The sequence below is a fragment of the Bacillus rossius genome, chromosome 6 (assembly GCF_032445375.1).
Source record: "Bacillus rossius redtenbacheri isolate Brsri chromosome 6, Brsri_v3, whole genome shotgun sequence".
Classification (NCBI taxonomy): Eukaryota; Metazoa; Arthropoda; class Insecta; order Phasmatodea; family Bacillidae; genus Bacillus; species Bacillus rossius.
This window is the reverse complement of record NC_086334.1, coordinates 58,035,939-58,057,622: the sequence shown is the minus strand read 5'-3', so window position 1 is coordinate 58,057,622 and position 21,684 is coordinate 58,035,939. Positions and strand designations below refer to the sequence as shown.

Sequence of the window (21,684 nt, the reverse complement as noted above, 5' to 3'; positions counted from 1 at the left end):
TTTAATTGTTTCAAGTAATGACTCAAGAAACTTCATTCATATTTTTAGCTTAGGCTTCAAAGAATAATGAAGTTACATATGTATATATATATTTTTTGTTGTGTTTATAAGAACTTAAAACGGAACCGAGAGCCAAGGTTCATGATGTAAAACAGTAAAACCAAACTATAACCGAACCGACCTATAAAAACCAGAATCACACAGCCCTTTGAAAGTGTAATGGAATCACACCAAATCTCATCGTGCACACTTTAGTTTTCAATATAATAGGTATGTGAGACTTGAAAAAGTAGATGTTATGACTACTCGTTGCGGCAGGTCCTGTTTTTCCCATGGAGGACGAGGAAGGAGAACTGTACTCCAAGACGCTGGAGGCGTGCGACGAGGTCTTCTCCAGGGACAACCTGGAGAACCTGAAGGCGGGGCGTTGTGAGCTGCCGGACAGGCATCGCCTCAGCGAGTTGCAGTACCGCAACTCTCTCTGCCCCCCTCACCTCAAGTCGTCCTACCCCGCCGAGACCCAGTTCAGCGCGCCCACAGAGTTCAAGGAGGATGATCTCAAGGTGAGCTTGTTTGTGTTGACAAAACTCAGCTTGAAATCTGCAGATAGTGCCATTAATCAGGGCCATGGAGGGGTCTATGCCTGCCCTACGCGATCGTGCAGGAGAGTTACGACCCTGCCCGCCGCCTCATCCGCAACATTCCCCCAGACACCCCAGTCTGATGGTGACCCTTTTTAAAATCATCGCTTAGTCTTTTTTGTCAGTAAGCAATATGTTAGAACATGCTTAGGCAGGGCTGTCGAGAGAAACCAAGGGCCCGAACACAAATAATTTTGTCGGGCTTCTTCCTTGTTATTTCATGTGCAATATTTCAAACCCAGACAGTTTAAATAATTGAAGACTAACGTTACACTAACAATAAATGTAAACGGGATCTGTGCTATTCCAGATGATCTACGTCTGCCTACAGATTGCCCGAAATTTGGGCAATGTGTTTCTATTTGGATCAATATTTTATATTTTTTACAATGAGGATAGGATCATGGTGACTTATTTTCTTTTTGATAACAATTCTATGGCCATAGAATGACAGGACAAAAAATTATGCACAGTTTTTATCTCAGTTCTCATAACAGGTCACTATTGTATCAGTCACTTTTTTCCAAAAAATTAATATTAAGTACTGTTTTAATTTTTTTAAATGATTTTATTTATTTTAGGCTTTGGCATGTTTTGTTTAGACGGTAGTTTAATGTGATGTCTTGTCAACCTGTAACATTAAAGTTGAGAAAGTGTGATATAAGAATGGAGTACAGTCAAACCTCTATCTATCGTTTTTCAGGGGACCAACAAAAAAATTCAGTAGATGCGGACATTCAATAGATGTGGACTTCACTCTAAGAATTTTTTAAAAATATTACAACCTCAAAATTAGTGTCAGAAATATATCAGTTACTTATCATTAAAGTTAATCAGTTGAAAAATAAAAAAAAATGAAAGTATTTTACGTAATTCAATTTACACTTGCAAAAAAAAACATACACACAATAAATCTACATGGAAATTAAAGTCTTTTTCAATATCCTGAAGTCTGAAATATGTTTACTCATGTCATCAAATGTAGAGCTGTACTGAAGAAGCCGATTTTGCCAATATTTAGTTTAATCGGCATTTCTGCCGACTTCCGATACGCTTGTTAATTTTCGGCCGATATTACTGAAAAACGAGAGAGACTGCCATAACCTAAAAATCCACGATTACCCATTTCACTTTTCGTAGTAGTACTGCATTCTTTCAGATCGCATTATTTCTTCGCAACATGTGCCAAACGTACATATAAAAATTTAACATCCTTTTTTTCAATAATGTTCTTTAATTTTAATGTCATAAATAAATACATTACCGTCACGGTAAATATACATCTCGGTTGTTACGGTAACTGTAGTGCAAATGTGGTAGCTATCGTGCTTCTGCAGTAATTATGGTATCGACAAAGAATCTTTAGTTCTTTTTATGGTAATTATCTTAGGATAACAATTGGGTTTGTACTGTAGTTATGGTACATCATCCATAATTCTTCACAGGTTGTTGTTCATTTGTCTTTTCTTCATATTTACGTGCTCCATTACTTGGCTGCAGATTTAAGGTGATTTTTACTACTGTATACTATCGTTACTGTTTTTATGACGGTTTCTTTCTAAGAAATGGTTATTTCTGCAAAATCTTTATGGTTAAACGATCATCTATTATAATTTATAGTGATGGGACCACATATTTTGTACGATCAATGCGGACAAAACGATAATTCGAACATCGGTACAAGCGGACTTTTTTAACCTTAGTTGTATGGCAATTTTGCCGGGACCGTAGAAAGTATACGATAAACACGGACAATCGATACATGCGAGTTCGATAGATAGAGGTTTGACTGTATTGACGGAATGAACTGGTTGGGAAAACCGGAGTACCCCGAGAAAACCCATCAACAATGTCTGTCATGTTTCCCACTTCTGAAACATCTGGGTTTTATTGTGATCTGACCTCGACCACCATTGCCCCAAAAATGAAGGATTTTGCTCTGTGCTACACCAAGATGTGTAACTGAAAATCAAAGCTTTGTTGTAGAGTGCTGAAATTAGCATAAGGAAAATGCTCCAATTAAGATAAAATACTGTAAACTTTGCCTTTACTGCTGTTAGTCTACTAGCATATGTAATACAGTGAAACCTCGATTCTACGTACACTCACGGTTCTCCAAAATTTGTCCTTACGACCGAGTTGTATGTACGAACCAGCGAGGCCAAATTACATCCATTTGTGGCAATCTCCTTCCCCCCCCCCCACCAACATTTATCCCCCGCTGCCGCGGGAAATGAACTGCTGTTGTCGTGTCCTGCTACCACAGGATAAGACCTGCTGTGTCTATATATTATGCTGATGTATTTTCGATCGAAATTATATCCTATTCGTGCAGAAACAACACTTGAGCTAATGAAACGGGGGGGGGAGGAAACTCGACACTGAAGGCAGTGTCGTAAGCCCCGTGTTTACATTTTATTTTTATATTTTATATCAATAAAATAATAATTAACATACAATATATTTGCTCAAATAAAAATATACCGTGGGTACTTTAAGTGTAGATAAGATTAGCTAGTAGGCCTAAAAACATCGTGAAAAACCTAACGTTTATAGTCGGCAATGAACATTTTAAATCGCAAAAAATACATATTTTATAACATGAAAAGTTGCTTTTATTTCTAAACATGTAATAATTTAAGCCTAGGCGTGTAAAAGTCCGACTAATTATAGCAGGAGACAACCTATAATGCACGAGGGAAAAACGTAAACTCACGAATGTATAAACGTTACTGTCGGGAATATTATATTACGTGGCTGCTTGTAAGTTCTGATACTGTATTTATGTCACAACTTAGCCGAAATACTGGTACGAGACATAAACTTCACTAGATAAAATGAGCGGTGTCTTGGTAACTGTTGTTTTATACGTATTTTATAATTTCGGAAGTATTGTACAGTTGACGCATATTTTTTAAACTAACCATTTATTTCTTGGGATCGTAAATAATTAATTATTGGTATCATGACATCACGATGAACTTAAACTTGAACATGTCACGGCAGCGAGAAAACTGGTGCGTATACCAATAAACTGGTATTAGAACTGGTCAAAACTGGTACACGAGAGGTGGAGCTTTTTTTTTTCCGCTACGCTCGCTTCTATTGGCTGGCTGCTGATGGAAGGTCACGAGTCTGGGCGGAGCGTAGAGTGAGTTATACTGCGCATGCGCAGCTCAGAGAACAGAGAGAGCCAGCCGGCGGCTATGCCGCGCCGTAACAGCCAATGACCTTTCTCCGCGTACGGCGCGCTATTGACAGTAAATTTCCGTCAATTTGCGTGGTTGTTGTTGTTGTTGTTGTTGTTTTTTTTTTTTTTTTTTTTTTTTTTTTTTTTTTTTTTTTTTTACTGTGACACAATGTGTATGTAGTCCATATTTGTTATAAACGCTGCAGGTTGCAAACTGTAGTTTAATAAACTTTAACGTATTTCTTACACTTTTCATATATATATATATATATATATATATATATATATATATATATATATATATATATATATATATATATATATATTTTTTTTTATTTTTTTTTTTTGCCTCATTTTTCACGGTTTCTGAAAATCTGTACGTACGACCGAGGTGTACGTACGAACCGGGGGCCGTACGAGCGAGGTTTTACTGTACATAGTCATGTGTCAATTTTAGTGATATGTCACCTTTTTCCTACAGTGTAATACTTTAATATCTGGATGCTGATACAATGCATAGATCCTTCTCTAATTTTATTTTACAAGTAACAGCTTCTATTTTATAGTCCTGGTGTGACCATTCAGTTCCCAGGCTGACTGCATGACAGGTGCTTGGCATGTGACGCATGCACAAGCTCTCCATGGGGATGACGGTAGGGATGTAAAATGGGTGTAAGTTAATTGTTATAATTGATGTGATGAGTCAATTGTGCTGCTTAAAATTCATTGTCAACATAATGTACAAATATAATTTAAAAAATAGCAATACACATAACACATAAGATCCAAACTAGATTTTAATAATCTTTGTGTGTTTTAATAAAGGATTACATATAATTTTTAAGGGATATTTCTAAGCCATAAATTTGTATAGATTTTAAGCATTCAGCAAGTTTAAATTATCCAAACACATCCACTTAATGTTATACTTAAAATTTAATTTGTTGCAAAAAACTTTTCACATTAGACATGCAAGAACATTTGGTACTTGAGTTGAACTTGTTATTGATAAAATGCTTAGTTAATTTTACTTTGTTGGACCAAATTTTATGCCAATTTTTTTACCTTTTCCTGTGACTCAGTTTTAATTTTACAGAAATTAAAAAAGGAAAGAAGTTTGCTTGTCAGACTGACTAATATTTTAAGAATTATCTTGAATTAATTTTTTGTGTGGTCAGAGTTGTTATTAAGTCTACCTTGCTTTGCTTACCGTCTAGTTTTTTTGTTCACCTCTTTACAGATGAGAGTCTTTTGTACATGATCAAGTGGTAAAAAACAAAGTATGTGTATTAAAAAAAATTCATTTTAAGCAATGGTTAGACTCCTGGGTTCTTGGGTGAGAGAAAATGTCGATGATGGTGCAAGTGGTGAAGAATTTTGCGCAGGGAAGACAGTAAGGTGAAATGCCGTGCATGACAGTGAAATGTGATGCATTAATGCTGGTGTTGCAACTGTTTCTTTCGTAGATGGGCTCGGCTGTGGATATTGACCAGAGTATGAGGTTGCTGCAGTCTGGAGAGAGGCATCGACGGAAAGAGAAGGGCCAGGTGAAGGATTTACCGTAGTTAATCTGTGCTGCGCTGTAGAAGCATGTGACTGCATAGTGCTACCCGGACATGGTTCTGCATGCTGACTTTGTCACGACCCCTTGTTTCAATACATCTGCTTGACTTCTGCACTCTATCTGCTTTGAGTGGTAAATGAGAAAAACCTCTTGCTTGGATGTAGAACTGTAGCTTGGTTCACTATTTATTTCTTGTAGTTTTCTCCACAGATGTTGATTTTAGTTTTAAACTGACACATAATTGTTATTTTATGTTTGATTGCATTGATGTATATTTTAAAAAAATAACATTTTAGGAAAATGCTACTGTTCTTCAGAGTGTTCCTTATAGTTAGGGCCAATGAAAAATGGTTAATAAAAAAGGCCCATTTCGGTGAATAAAAAGAGTTATTTCGGTGCCAAATTTCGGTGAAAAAAAATAGTTTAGTTAGAAAAAATAACTATTTCGTCATTATAATTTTATACACATGTATATGTTTGATGGAATAATTGTTTTATTTGGTCGAAATTTATCAAAAACAATGTTTTGAAGTACATTCACATTTAAAATTTAGCACGCTGCATTTGTAATTAAAATTCTCAAGATTACATACAAAAAAATCGGAAACTGATCATAAACGTTAGTGGCTCAAGTCCATTTTGACTACCTATCTCTGAAAATCAGCTATTATATATTTCCTGCAAACTAGTCCCCACCAAAACACTGTACTTATTCAACAGTACAGAGTATTGTTTTTTTTTTGTTTACTTTTTCACCGCCTCAACTGCGTGTGCGGTATTTGTTCATGTATATGTTGGCACTCTTGGCCGGCATTTATTTTCGTGCATTGCCGTGACAACTACGAAAATAAATAGTTGCCTCGGCTAGGACGCCCAAATACAACAAATAGCATTTTGAAAGTTATGATTTGATTGGCTAATATGGAAGTGACGCTATTTTTCTGGACTGCGTTTGGCCGATTCAGAGAAAGGAACGAAGATTGAGTTAAGGCCTATCGACGATTGCGTCACCAGACGCATTTGCGGTCGGCAAAATAATGTCATTTTTGCCGTTTTATGGCCTTCTACGTCTCGTAGGAACGTGTGCGACGACGGAGACTGAGTAGGCGTACGTCTGGATGTAATAATTTTCATTCGTGAAATATATGGTTCTAGAGAAACTTGACGCTTAGTTCCAGAACCCGATGCTTTGTTCACCTTGTGCGATGCTCGAAATTTACAGTGTTTTCACACGTGTATTTTATTTTCCAGTCGACTTGCACATTACAGAACTTGCACATCATGATGCCTTTTTCTTTACTGATTACGTAAAATCCTTCAGCTCTTTCGAAAACACAACTTTCGGCATTTTATACGTTTATCCAGTGACCACGGTAATATGACCAAAATGACACAAAAACTTTCAACGGAAAACGATCATAGATGCGGAAGAGAGACTTATTGCATCCACTCAGAAATAAAGAACTTAAACTCGACAGACACGCACTCGTGAAAACAAAATCATAGAACATTTCGACACTCGTAACTACCAACGCCATCTGTGATTTGTCCACTAGTAGCTAAAGTGATAATGTTTATTGCCACGCTCTACTCCATGGGTGCTAGAGAAAAACAAAAGCAAAGATGGCGTCTCACATATAACCTCTTGGAATAATAAACGTTTTGTGCAAGTTCCAGAATGATTCAACGTGATTTTTCGCGATAAAAAAGGTTAATTTCGCGCGAATATCGCGATTTTGTCATATTTCGTGAAAAACTACGGATTTCGCGCATCACAGCAAATTTCGTTAAAACGAAATGCAGTATATTAACGTCTTATCACTACCAAGTAAGGTTATTTGTATTACACATCATGTGCAAGTGATTTTTTTAAAATTTCGCGATTTCGTCATTAACGAAATTTGACTACCTCTACTTATAGTGTCTTGTTAACATTCTGAGTGTTCATACTACACGTGTGAGTTTTGGTAACCCTTGATTTGTGCACGTGTACAGAAATGTCTAACCTATCCAGTAGGTCTGTGCAAATCCTAGCTTTTTAATGGTATATGAATTTTGTATTGAATGCTAAAAATATTCGCGAGGTCAAATCAAATTGTGATTATTTTTGCCAGTAATGCAGTAACAAACTTATTTTATAAAGTAACTCCTGAAGTGAAGTAAAAAAATACATTTTAACAGTTTACTTTTATGTTTAATAAACTAAGTAAGTATTTATTGTCATTTAAGAGGAATGTTAAAACAATCGCGCACAAAATCAATTATGTGCGATCATAAATGCAGCGAATCTTAGGCTGCCAGTGATTCAAAGCTTTGCAACATACATGTAGTCCTGCATCATGTTTGAAGCTTCAAAGAAATTAACAGCAAATTTCCTTGTGAAGTCAAATTGCTTATCTTAAAGAGCTCTAATTAGATTTGCTTAGCAGAAGCTTTGCACAGGCCTTCTATCTAGTGCCACTGAGAAGGGCCATGCAACTTTAGATAACACTTACCATGTTGATTTTAACAATTTCTAAAACAGTCAATCTGACTTCAACATCAGCAGGTGGAACTGTCTTGAACATTCAGTGATCTCTTATAAGTAGGGGTAGTCAAATTTCGTTAATGACGAAATCGCGAAATTTTAAAAAAATCACTTGCACATGATGTGTAATACAAATAACCTTACTTGGTAGTGATAAGACGTTAATATACTGCATTTCGTTTTAACGAAATTTGCTGTGATGTGCGAAATCCGTAGTTTTTCACGAAATATGACAAAATCGCGATATTCGCGCGAAATTAACCTTTTTTATCGCGAAAAATCACGTTGAATCATTCTGGAACTTGCACAAAACGTTTATTATTCCAAGAGGTTATATGTGAGACGCCATCTTTGCTTTTGTTTTTCTCTAGCACCCATAGAGTAGAGCGTGGCAATAAACATTATCACTTTAGCTACTAGTGGACAAATCACAGATGGCGTTGGTAGTTACGAGTGTCTAAATGTTCTATGATTTTGTTTTCACGAGTGCGTGTCTGTCGAGTTTAAGTTCTTTATTTCCGAGTGGATGCAATAAGTCTCTCTTCCGCATCTATGATCGTTTTCCGTTGAAAGTTTTTGTGTCATTTTGGTCATATTACCGTGGTCACTGGATAAACGTATAAAATGCCGAAAGTTGTGTTTTCGAAAGAGCTGAAGGATTTTACATAATCAGTAAAGAAAAAGGCATCATGATGTGCAAGTTCTGTAATGTGCAAGTCGACTGGAAAATAAAATACACGTGTGAAAACACTGTAAATTTCAAGCATCGCACAAGGTGAACAAAGCATCGGGTTCTGGAACTAAGCATCAAGTTACTCTAGAACCATATATTTCACGAATGAAAATTATTACATCCAGACGTACGCCTACTCAGTCTCCGTCGTCGCACACGTTCCTACGAGACGTAGAAGGCCATAAAACGGCAAAAATGACATTATTTTGCCGACCGCAAATGCGTCTGGTGACGCAATCGTCGATAGGCCTTAACTCAATCTTCGTTCCTTTCTCTGAATCGGCCAAACGCAGTCCAGAAAAATAGCGTCACTTCCATATTAGCCAATCAAATCATAACTTTCAAAATGCTATTTGTTGTATTTGGGCGTCCTAGCCGAGGCGACTATTTATTTTCGTAGTTGTCACGGCAATGCACGAAAATAAATGCCGGCCAAGAGTGCCAACATATACATGAACAAATACCGCACACGCAGTTGAGGCGGTGAAAAAGTAAACAAAAAAAAACAATACTCTGTACTGTTGAATAAGTACAGTGTTTTGGTGGGGACTAGTTTGCAGGAAATATATAATAGCTGATTTTCAGAGATAGGTAGTCAAAATGGACTTGAGCCACTAACGTTTATGATCAGTTTCCGATTTTTTTGTATGTAATCTTGAGAATTTTAATTACAAATGCAGCGTGCTAAATTTTAGATGTGAATGTACTTCAAAACATTGTTTTTGATAAATTTCGACCAAATAAAACAATTATTCCATCAAACATATACATGTGTATAAAATTATAATGACGAAATAGTTATTTTTTCTAACTAAACTATTTTTTTTTCACCGAAATTTGGCACCGAAATAACTCTTTTTATTCACCGAAATGGGCCTTTTTTATTTACCATTTTTCATTGGCCCTACTTAAAAGTCATGCAGGAATAAGGTACATATAGTATTTAATGTCATAAACATTGACTTTTTTTTTAAAATATCCATAATACATAGTCTAAAATATTGACAATATTGAGTGTTAAAATTTCAACGTTAAAGGCTCAACCTCACAGAAAGCGTCTGTTTGGGCGGGAAGCTATCCTGCGGTCTTACAGGTGGTCCCGATATGGGAACGCCACATTGGTAGGGCCTGGAAAATTTCAGTGTTTTCAGTATGCAAAAAGCGGTACTTTCAAATTAGAAAAGCGGTGGTTTAAAGTCGGTATTTTCGTTATGCAATGGAAATTTTACCGGTATTTTAAATGTTGACTAAATTGTGCAGTTATTGAATTAAATAGTTTACATATTTAATTTAATGAACAATCCATGTATACTAGGAATAGACTAATATGCATAATAACAGCCAATTAAATCCAAAACAGTTACACAAAACAGACACGTTGCTATAGATGTTTGCAACTACAAATTTTCTTTTTTTTTTTTCTGCTGCCGATGCCACATGCTTAGCCGAATTCAGGTGTTTGTCAATGGAATTTTTTGGGTTAAATGATACTTTAACCTTACGTGAGTATTAGTGAACGACAAATACGTAGAATCCTGCGAGAATTCGGGCCAATTCCCCCCCCCCCCCCCCCCCCCCCAAATATATCCAAATACATAAAAAAATCGCCTTTGTTCGCATAGATTTCATTATCAAATAGTCTATGGAGTAAAAAAGACAACTTTTTTAAATTCATATTACACCTCAGACTCGCATACCCTGAACAATGGGTTCTGATAAATACTCGTGCTAAGTGAATTCGCGTCACCTGAGTTTGGCTATGCTAGCCGGCTGGTGGTTATTTTCGTTCAAAACGTGGCAAAGGAACTTGTGTGGATCAGGTAGAAAACATTCGGCTATAAACGAAAGATATAAGAACAATGCTATCCTGAAATGCTGTGACATGTTTTTGGAGTAGATAATCACAGCGACAGACCGACAGGATGCGCGGCCGCCCTTGCCGTCAACGATGTCTATTTTGACAGCTGAAGCAATTATCTTGTCCACTTCCCTTAACAGCATAATAAAAAAAATAAAAAATAAAAACGTTGGAATGCAGATGGAAAAGTAACTATGCCGTAAAATAAATATATTTACGGCCCTGCTAAATTTTTCTATTCAATAAAATTCGAGGTATTAGTGATTTTTCAGCAGAAACTGCTGTGTGACTAATAAACAAATTGTTTCATAATAACTTAAACTTATAAAGTATTTATTAACGGCGAAGGACAGTCGTATAAGCCCATAAAATTATTTATTTTACTGAGAATGGACTATACAACTTGGCTTTTGGCGCACGCGGTGTGGGAGGGGAGGAGGATGCTGACAGTTTCTCACGCAGAAGGTTGAAATAAGGGAGGGAATGTGTTGAAATGTTAGTTGGAAAAGGGGGAGAGGGTGTTTTTACATGGTTTGTGGCTCTGGGAGGGATGAGCCTTGAAGAATTAGCAGGGGATGGAGAGGTAAGCGTCGCGTCATGTCACGTATGACGTCAAGCCGCCGCTACCGCCAGCCTGGCCGGACGAGTTTCTTAAGCTGGACTCCCAATCATCCGTTTCATCCGTCCGTCCGTCAATCACGTGACCTGCAGTCAATCAGATGGCCTGAAAAATTCCATCCGTCCGTCCGTCAAAACCTTGCCAAGCTTTAGCTTTTGACGGACCAACGGATGGTCCACCGCCTTGTTAAGTCGATCGTCTTCAATACGACTTTCCGAAAACAGTGTTCGATTTTTTTCAATTTGCAATATATAGAAGGCTGTGTCGTATTGTCAGATTATTATTGTCATAATAACGGTAAAGATTGCTTATGAGAATGAGCTTTTCGGAAGAAATGCTGATAAATTACGTCCGGGAAAGGGAGCATTTGTATAATATATATATAGCAAAGACTATCGGGATAAGCAACTGAGGGAAAAAGCCTGGATAGAAATAGCTTCTTTCTGTTTCCTTTGACGCAGTAATAAAAGCAGCATAATTTTATTTATTGCTGGCATGACTAATGTTATTTTTAATCCACTTGTCAAAGCACGGTTCCCGCCTGTCAACTTATCACATTCATAAAAACAAAAGTTAATTATCCCAAGTAAATTATTTTCTCCAAAAGTTAACTACAATTGGGAAAGCATGTGGCGGAAAGTTGTAGCACTGATATTTTAGAATAGTGACGACGGACGGATGGCGGATGATTGAGAGTCGGTAATAATTTCCAAGAGAAATAACGGACCGAAATTGACGGACGGACGGGTGACGGACGAATGAAACGGATGATTGGGAGTCCAGCTTAACGCTCTCGCAGAAGCTACCTCAGCGGCTTTTCGTGTGGGCCGGGAAGGTAAGATAACATGGCAGCTGAGACGGCTTTTCGTGCGATAGTGGACGCGCCGAGCTCGGCTAGACACTGCCGCGTGGACAGTCTAGAGGGGTGGTATCTATTTTTAGCTGTCTTTTGTATGCCTGCCTGCTTACAGTACAGCTCTCACCAAGATAAACATGAACACATAGCACCCAACAAAGTGTAACAGACTTGTTTTTCAGCCGATTTTACTAAAATTTTCGACTTTCTCTGCTCAAATTTTTCACGGTTTCTCAAAAAACGGTCGTATAAACGGAATGGACGCATCAGAGGGGATTCTACAGTAATGGTACTTTTCGGGGATATATTCGCAGTGTAATATATAAATGTTGTGGTTTTCGCGAATGTACTTACTTTTCGCGTTTTCATGCGAAATTCGCAAAATTCGCGATCGCGAAAAATTCCAGACCCTACACATAGGTCACGATAACTTTGTGTGAGCAGTCCAGTCAGGTTGCTATCTTCTAGGGTGTTAAATGCACTTTTGTTTTGATATTATTATTGAGTATGAGCATTTTAAAACACAAAGAAGAAAAAGAAAAGACATTTGTGGGCGCATGAAATTAATAAGAAGCTAGAGCAATTAGGGGAATACTATCACTTGTGTATATCGAACTTTGTAACGTTGCAAGACCGTGCCTTCCCCAGTTTTTACAAGAAATTTGTAAAAAAGATTAAATACCATCTTTTATCGCGTAATCGTCGCACCTATATTTTTGGTTTGGGGAGGTAAGTAATTATTGCCAAGAATTACAGATTTAGTTGTGGTTAATTTGAGTTTTATCCAGACTGCTTCAATACCAGGAAAATCAAAAGCATTACAGTCAAACCTCTCTGAAACGACTCCTCACGGTTCCCAGGAATAGGGTCGTATAGATGTTTTCCGAAATTTTCAGTTCATTTCAACCCCCTTCAAAACCGCTACTCGCCAAGAAACCAGCCGTACAATGGCAGGATGCTGTCACTCACAATGCTAGACGGCTTTGCTTTAAAAACACTTCAACATTCATGACAAGTCCGTCGTCCTACCGGCCACCTCTAAAGAAAATATGTCAAAAGACAGTTTTATTTTTACTGGTTAGTTTACATGTACGTTTTCTGCTTGCCTTAGTTAAATACACTAGAACCCCGATGTCACGAACCCCGGATTTAACGAAGCTATAATTTTACGAATACATTCTCGGGAACCGTCAAAAAATTGGACATTTTGACCAAAATGTGACAATCAGAAAAAAAATTTAAAAAAAAAAAAAGGAAAGATCATTAAAATCTGTTAATTTTAACACACAGTGTATTTTTGTGTCAGCTTGAATACTTGTAATAATGTTCATGTAAGAATAACAAAAAAATAATGGGACATATCCTTTAAAAATATGGCAGCTGTAGGTTCTGCAATGCGAGTGGGCGCACACGAAGCTCGCCCGGCTAGCTGGCTGGTGGCAGCGGCTTCATGACGCCCTCCCCTCTATAACATTCTTCAAGGCTAGCTCATCCCTCCCAGTCACACAAACCATCTAGTGTTCTCCCAACTTCGCTTCCTTTGAAAAACCTTCAGTGAGAAAATGCTTATTTCACCCTCCCTTCTCCCGTAAAATTGGGCTATTATGAATGGTGTATTAAAGCGGTGAGGGAGGGGTCAAAATGTGTCTCTTTTCACACCAAGTTCGAGTTCAGTCATCTCTGGCAAGGAATTTACAAGCTTTCAAACTTAAATATAAATGTATTTTAATAGCAAGGGTCCTATGAAAAGGAACATACCGAATAAAATCAAGCTGCTGTCACCAAATAAAGCATAAAACGACCCAATGGGTGGTCGCTTCGTTATTGCTCACGCGAGAGACTAGACGTGGAATGTTAGAAGAAAGATAAATGCGGGGGAGACAGACGGCTGCCAGTGTTTCCTGCGTGGGGAATAAGTGGCGTAGCCTTTTTTTTATGCTGGATGAAGCGAACTTTTTCTGTCAACCCTAGGTAAAAGATAATTGCTTGAGCTGTCAAAATAAACATAGCTGCGGCAGATAAAACAATTCGAGGCGGGCGTGCATCCAGTCGGTCGCTGTGTATTGTCAACCGATAGTAATCAAAATCAAGAAAAATCCAGCAGGTAGCTTTGCCTTAACTGCGTACCACACTAGACACTCGCAAAAAGCTAAACGTAAACACGTTGCCACAAAAACCTTTATCTGCACCCTGCCGGCAAAGGGACGTGGAATGGGGGTTGTCAAGCGCTGACAGTGGTCGACAGGAAGTGGTATCTATTTTTAGATATGCGCTGCCTACGGCAGTACAGCACTCGGCAAGAGAAACGCAGTAACACGCTACTCACCACAAGAAACTTATTTTCTGTCCGATTTTTTTCGGATTTTCGGCAATTTTTTCACGGTTCCTCGAAATCGGGTTGTAATAGAGAGGTGGTCGCAATAAATGGGGTCGCAACAAAGAGGTTTTACTGTAGTTAATTGAACAGAGAGAAATTTGAATTATTGACTGCAGTCAGAACACCACCACCACCACGTTCTTTCTGCGTCACAACTAGACATCTGCGAATTGTGATTTTTCAATTCGAATCGAATTTCAAAAAAATTCACGTGTTTCAAATTTTTTTCCAATCGAATTTGGGAATATTTATTAAAATAAAATAGATCATAAATTTTTTTTAACGTACCACCTTTGAAAAACTTGTCACATAATTCACAGTTTAAATCAAGTAACTAAAATTAAAGTGAGACTATTTGAAAGAAGCACAACCAGATTCTCAAAAATTAAAAAAAAATTAAAAATTATATGTCTTTAAATCACTTCGCAAATCATTTCAAATTGTCATGGAGAAAGGTGAGTTCATCGACATGGTGCGGCAACAACAATTCTCTATGGCTGGTAACTATCTTGCCTACTGTAGAGAAAACTCTCTCACTTGCCACCTTATTTAGCATGTTTGACTTTCAAGGATAAAAATATTAATAAAAATATCACAGCATAAGGAAGTGGTACAAAAGAAAAAAAAATTGGTTGTCTATAAAGTCGGTTTACGGACGATAGTTTAACGTGACGTTAAACAAAACATTGATGAAATGAATGCATTTTTATGAATAAAATTGAATCATTTTTATTGAATTATCACTACTTTGTATGGATACAAAGAAGTGAAATGAAATCTACAATTTAATTGATGAATTTACTTTTATTTGCACTCATTAATTCAAATATGTTTATTACTTTAACGAAGAGATTATTTTAACTATAACTTTTATACATGTTTGCTATTTAACTTCTTCCAATCTGTGTTATTCTGTTGGATAGGACGATGATATGAAAAGTACGAAACAAATGGGAGTGATTCAAGTTTAATGCGCCTCGAAAAAGTCAAATCGATGGTTGTTTCAATCGAGTGGAAGAGAGATAGATGCAGCGCAAGCGTACAATGAGCGTAACGGGACACAGCGTAACGGGACAATGTGAGTTATGGGACACTTTTTTGTGCGTGCAGCCGGCGTTCATCGATTTATTAGACGTCACGTCAAAAAAAAAAAAAATTTACCGTTTTTATCACATAGCATCGCACATTTTATTCTAAAATAAAGTTTATAATTAGGGGTGAGACCGTGGGTTCACTCTTAGCTGAGTTTTGAAATAAACAAACACCGTCATATCACTGCACCGCGTCAGCAAGTGATAGGCTGAATTCATCTTGCGTGCCAAGCACTAGTTGCAACACACAAACTTCAGTACAGTCGGTGCTAATAAAATAACGGAGAAGTAATATAACAGGAAGTACCGTAGCACTTTGTTCAGTGTAGGTGGTTCATTTGCGAAGAAAAAACTATGCACGTTACGCCTAATAGCCGTCTTCACAAAATCATCACAAGTTTTGATAACAGGATACTCAAGTTTCCTTTTCTTCCCGGGAGTTGTTAATGTCCAAGTGTCCTGTAATTCTTTCCTTGCACGAAGCACACTGCTCTTCGAAACACTAGTAAATTCCGCAATTAAACTCGCGATATCGTTCACACGACAATCCGGATATTTGTCTGAAAATGTTTTAAAAACATTCAACACAATAGTTTTCTGTGCACTTTTCAAAGGCTTTCCCGTTCTATGCTTTACAAAACCTTGTCCAGCGTCAGCCATAACAAACCATGCGCGCGCGAATCCGAAATACAGCTGTTGCGCCGGGTATCAACTGTACATTGTACACACGGCGTCTGCTAACATAATTGTAAGTAAATACTTGCTGACATATTAAACTGTATTGGATATTAATCGTGAAATGCTATAATGCTTTATAACAACAATTGTTATATAAAAGGCAGTGTAAAAATACTTACAAATGGTACGTAACCAAGGGACTATTTCTTGGGCAGGAATAATGTGCGCGGCGGCCGGCAGTCAATGAAAATGTTTGTTTACAAGAGGCTTTGTTTATTCCAAAACTCAGGTAAGACTGAACGGAGAATACTATTATGCAAAAAATAATGTAAAGTAATCCATAAAAACAAGACCTATTCATGGAAAGTACGTTTATTTAAAAAGTAGACTTTGCGAAAGAAAGCTAAATAATTTAAATTAATGAGTGATGCAATAAAACCATTTTATTCAACGTAAAAAAAAGGAACCCGTAACAAGAACGTGATTTGTAACTATACGCATAACTGGTTAACTCAGTTACTGACAGAGCGCGCGCGTGCATGCAGTCTGCGAGCTATCAATATCAATTTTTGACTACGTGCGTGCGCTCTATACAGGAATACAGGAATCAACACAACCAAACTGGCGCTGCTTACGTTTTTATAAGCAGTATAAAGCAACTCCCTAGACGTTAAAGATGAAGTTTTTAACTTTTAAAAAGTCTTTAAAACACGATTTACACATCAGATTACTTTGTAACAGAATTAATTTAGTTAGTAAGCAGTTTTATCAGAACGAACAGCGTAAACTACGTAAAGCAGGCGCCTTGTAAACAACTGGAATTCATTGCATTACATCAAATGAGGTTAAAACGGGACAGAAATAAAATGGTTCAAATAACGAGAAAACGTAAATAAGGGGTTTCGATGTAATATTTTTTTGTAAGTGGAAGATGTAATCGTCCATTTACATTTCTTTTAAAAACGGGGGAGGGGGATGTCAAGTCGAATTATTGTAAAATGAATTTGATTCGAATTTACGAATCGAATATCAAAAAATTCGAACTCGAATTCGGAAATTTCGAATATTCGCAGAACCCTAGTCGCAACTGCATCTCTTATCATTTCTAAAGATCAGATAATTGTCCGTAAAATAATGAGAGTTGACAATGAGGTCGTTAAACCATGTTTCTGTTAAACATATAATATGGTGTTTGGAATTGAGCAGGTTATCAAAAAATTCTACAGATGTAGATCTAAGACCTCTGACATTTTGATGAAATAAGCCATAATCTGTAGGGATAGAATGCACTAAGGAGGGAGAAAATTAGGAAGCTCCTCCTGGCACTTGTGTTGGTAATAAGGCAGACATGGAAGCAGACTGGAAAGACGGGCTGGTCCCTCTTGTGTTGCTTGCATTGTTAGCGTTCGGTTGGGTAGAGACGTTGGCAGCCACTTGTTCTGGGTAAAGCTTTCCATGATAGAGGCTAATATGGCACCCACTTGGCCAACACACTATATTGTTTATTCTGACAGTCACCCACAAGGACCGATACATGCAAAGTAGAGTATGTGTCATACTTAGTCCGGAGCTTCGCGACTTTCACGTGCGATAAATTGTTCATTCTCCTGTTCCTGAACAGAAGGATCAAGACGAGTAACAAACGGTGCCTTTGTTTTTTTGAAGGCAGGTTTCTCAACCGTTTTTTGTGTCGTAAAGTTTCTGATTCCCATTTGCATAGGTGCTTTTTTTACGTTTTGCACTAAAATAAATATCCATCTTGATCTTGGTGACACCATCGCTGACAGCATTCTTTTCATCGCGAGCCGAATGTAGGTCAGCAGTGCTGTCACCAGCAAGAACAGTAGTTGCAACATCATCACATTGCAATATCATAACATGATGCATTCTAACCTTGCGTGTGCTCAATGAAGTTTTAACAGATTTTCTATTGGTTTTGAGGTTCCCATTCTGAGATCGCAAACTCTGATTTCATGCAGTTCATTCTTAATATCTGCAGTTTCAGAACAAGATTCCATCGAGAGGGTTTTGAGAATAGTATTATCGTTCTTAAGTTCATCAACCTTGTCACTAAGGGAAACAATCCTTTTAATTAGATCTTCCATCTTCAATACATCAAATTTGAAGTCTACAGTTGTGGGATGACTATGAATAGCTGTCTGATCACATTTAGATTTCTTTGGCGGTGACTTGAGATCAACTAGGCTGAGGACCATGCACTAGGCCATGAAAGCTCAGCTTACAATAAAATAATACATACTTGTCATATCATGGTGTTCTTGAGCTATCTTTTTCAATGTTTCAGCCTTCTTTAAAACATTTTTAATTCTTTGTGTGAGCATTCAAACAAACACCTATATTTACGTACAGTTTCAATTAAATTTTCAGTTTATTCACTCATTTCAAAGCCAGCGGTCAGCGACTAATCTTTAGTTTTGTACTAATGGATTACTCGTCGTCGAGACAAAAATTAGCGGGAGATGGTAGGCCACATTCTGTCTAATAGAGATTATGCAATACTGCGTAATACAACCAGACTGCCTTATCACTTCGGTCGGATATCGCTTCCTACCATGACAGGCTGCTTTCTGTGTGGCAGAGCCTTCAAAGTTTGATTTTGAAAAATTTACTATCATTTCAACTATTTAAAATTATTTCATGCAGTTTCTATGTTAACCTCTAGATATGCATTGTTTGTGTTGACTACAAAATGTTGTACTGCTCTTCTATCATAGTAAATGTAGTTATAATTATAACATAAATTAAACAATTGTAACAGGATTAGGATTAGTGATGTGTCTGTTCTGCTTTTTTTCCGGTTCTCAGTTCGGTTCCTGTTCTTAAAAATTAGTTCTAGATTCTAGGTTAATCATTACACAGTTTCCATCCACACCAAAGATACATTATCTACTGATAGGTGGCCCTTTTATTTGTTAAATATGACAGCTAAGTACCCCAGTTTACCATTGCAAACAAGACACCTAGCACCTATGCAGCACAGGTGTTTCTTGTCTCACTATGTGGTTACAGTAGCACAGAACCTACATCTTGTGGTGCTGAAATCTAATAATAAATGATATGTAACAACTTTTTTTTTTGCTGCATCAATATTTAATTTAGGCACAAAAAATTCTTGAGGATAAGTAAATTAAATATTTGTTCACAAGAGATTAAGTAATTTGTGAAAAATTAATAATAAATTAATAATTGTGGCAGTAGCAGCACACCAAAGCAATTGTAAGTCATGTATTAAAATGTAACACATTATTTGTTAGTTAAGTTGGAAGTGATGTAGGGCTGCAAAAGTGATTGCAAACACCTACAGTTCATGAGTAGTAGACAACTAATAATCATGGTAGTTTGTTTTTAATTGAAGATTATTGTAAGTATGTATGAATTAAGCCTGTGTTGTCCACATTTTGGTTAAAATGATCATCCCTGCCTTCTAGTGCAAAAAGGGATATGAAAGGGTCTAGAGTCTCTGTACAAAGAACTCTTTTTTAGGCCTGTGTGAATATTTGAATTGTTGAATATCGAAACAAGTAGTTTCTTATTTGTATTTGATTTTGAATATTAAATTATTTTTTTTTTGGGGGGGGGGGGGGGGGATATTCAGTTGTTTACATATAGGGCTGTGCTAGATCCCGAAAATCGGGAAAGAATTTCTGGATTACGGAGGTTTGTCTTGTTGGGCTGATACAAAATTTTCATGGGGATTTCGTAATTTAGGGTTATTTATGTAGAGTTTTTCCACAACATCTGGCCATCGTAAATTTCTATACGATTAATACAGTTAAGTAGGATTTAACACTGTAATTTGGAGGAACCGTTACCTACACCAATGTTATTAGCTAACCAGCTAACATATTTTACATGGAGAAGAGTGTCAGGTCGTTAAAAAGAGATTAGAATGTCATCATCATATTGATAGGATAAATACATGTCCATAAAAATCACAAAGGGCGGGTGTTTAATTTAACATTTTTCAAGAGATCAGATGATAAAAATACAGCTTGCCGGTTCTGTGATATTTTCATCCTAAACGTGGCGGCGAAGAGAGAGAAACTACTCGCAGATATGATTCCTAAAGCCTAACAAGCTGTGATGTTTTTCTAATGGATAATATACAATGAAGGACCAGATATTGGCCCACACTCACACCCTTAGCATAGTGACAGCTCAGGCAATTATCTTGTCCCACATGGCTAAAAAAAAAAGTTACACTAGGAGGGGAAAAAACCATTTACCTCTTTTACCCAAGCATACATTTACTGGGTGGCAAGAAAGTACTTGCCTATACCTGCCACACAAGTGTGCAGAGAGAGACTTTTCTCACCAGCTGGCAACATTGTGGCTTGTAGAAGGTTCTCCACTCCCCGAAAATGTGGAGCAGCTTGTGTTTCTCCACAAAAATTCATATTATGTACATTATATGTAGTGATGTGACTGACTTTTTTATTTAAATATAAATAATCAAAAAATGGAAAAACCTTCAAATTTTGAATGCTAAAAATTTTCTAATTCTACATTTTTAGATTTATCACTAAGTAAATAAGTATATGTTATTATGTTGTAATAAAATGTATGTGATAAAAAAACGTTTTTATGGGATTCCAATTAGTATCTCATTCTTATTATTATAATTCAATATTCGTATTCAAGGATAATTTGGTATTCGTATTGAAATTCCATTCGAACAAAAAAACTGATATTCGCTCAGGCCTAACTCTATGTTTACGTTGGACACGTGCGGTGGGTGATATCTTTCCACCCGAGGAGGTCAGGAAGGAGGGGAAGGAAAGGTAGACTGTGCTCTGTCGACCCGCAGCAAGTTCCCAAAATTTACTAACCTTTCTTTCGTTTGCTCAAAATAAACACCCCTTACAACAAAGTGAAAGTCTTTTTTACCTTGAAAAGTTTGGCTGTTAAGCTCTTCATGGTACCTACCATTCTCGTTACTGGTTAATTTGCTGGGAATCAGCGGAACTGAGAACAAAGAACTGGAACCAACCCATCACTAAATATAGTATGTTATATTTCTCATTATTTATTATGTGTGCATGTTCACATGTTATCAACACATACGAGGGGGGATAAAACAAATTGATTATATATATATAAAATTTATTTAATTTTATTTGTTACATAATTCCTTTATTCACTTTCAAAGTACTTTCCATTATATGTGATGCACTTGTCAAGTTTTTTTCCCCACATTCTGGAACTCTTCAACTTGATATCCTCCAGTGCCGTTTGCGAAGCTGTTTTTTCTGCCTCCACATCATCAAAACGCTTCCATTTTAGATTTTTCTTCATTCTCGGGAACAGGAAAAATTTCCACGGAGCTAGGTCTGGCGAACACGGAGGGTGGGGAACGACAGACCACCCGTGAGAGGCCAAACAGCGGTTCAATCGTAAAGCCGTGTGTGGGGGGGCGTTGTCGTGATGAAGAAACCAGTCACCTTATCGCCAAAGATTTGGGCATTTCCTCCACACATCCTCTCGCAAACGTCTTGATGCTTCCAAATAAAAGTGCTGGTTAACAATCTG

The 21,684-nt window shown here is 37.2% G+C and overlaps 1 protein-coding gene across 2 annotated transcripts in view; it reads left to right on the top strand.

Moving 5' to 3' along the window:
* LOC134533226 (coiled-coil domain-containing protein 18-like) overlaps positions 1–21,684 on the top strand; it is a 140,440-nt gene that overhangs the window by 75,034 nt on the left and 43,722 nt on the right. For both annotated transcript variants that reach the window (XM_063370625.1, XM_063370624.1), the window contains exons 15-16: positions 319–563; positions 5,298–5,378. In XM_063370625.1, the coding sequence (XP_063226695.1) occupies positions 319–563; positions 5,298–5,378 (326 nt within the window). The remainder of the gene's footprint in view (positions 1–318; positions 564–5,297; positions 5,379–21,684) is intronic.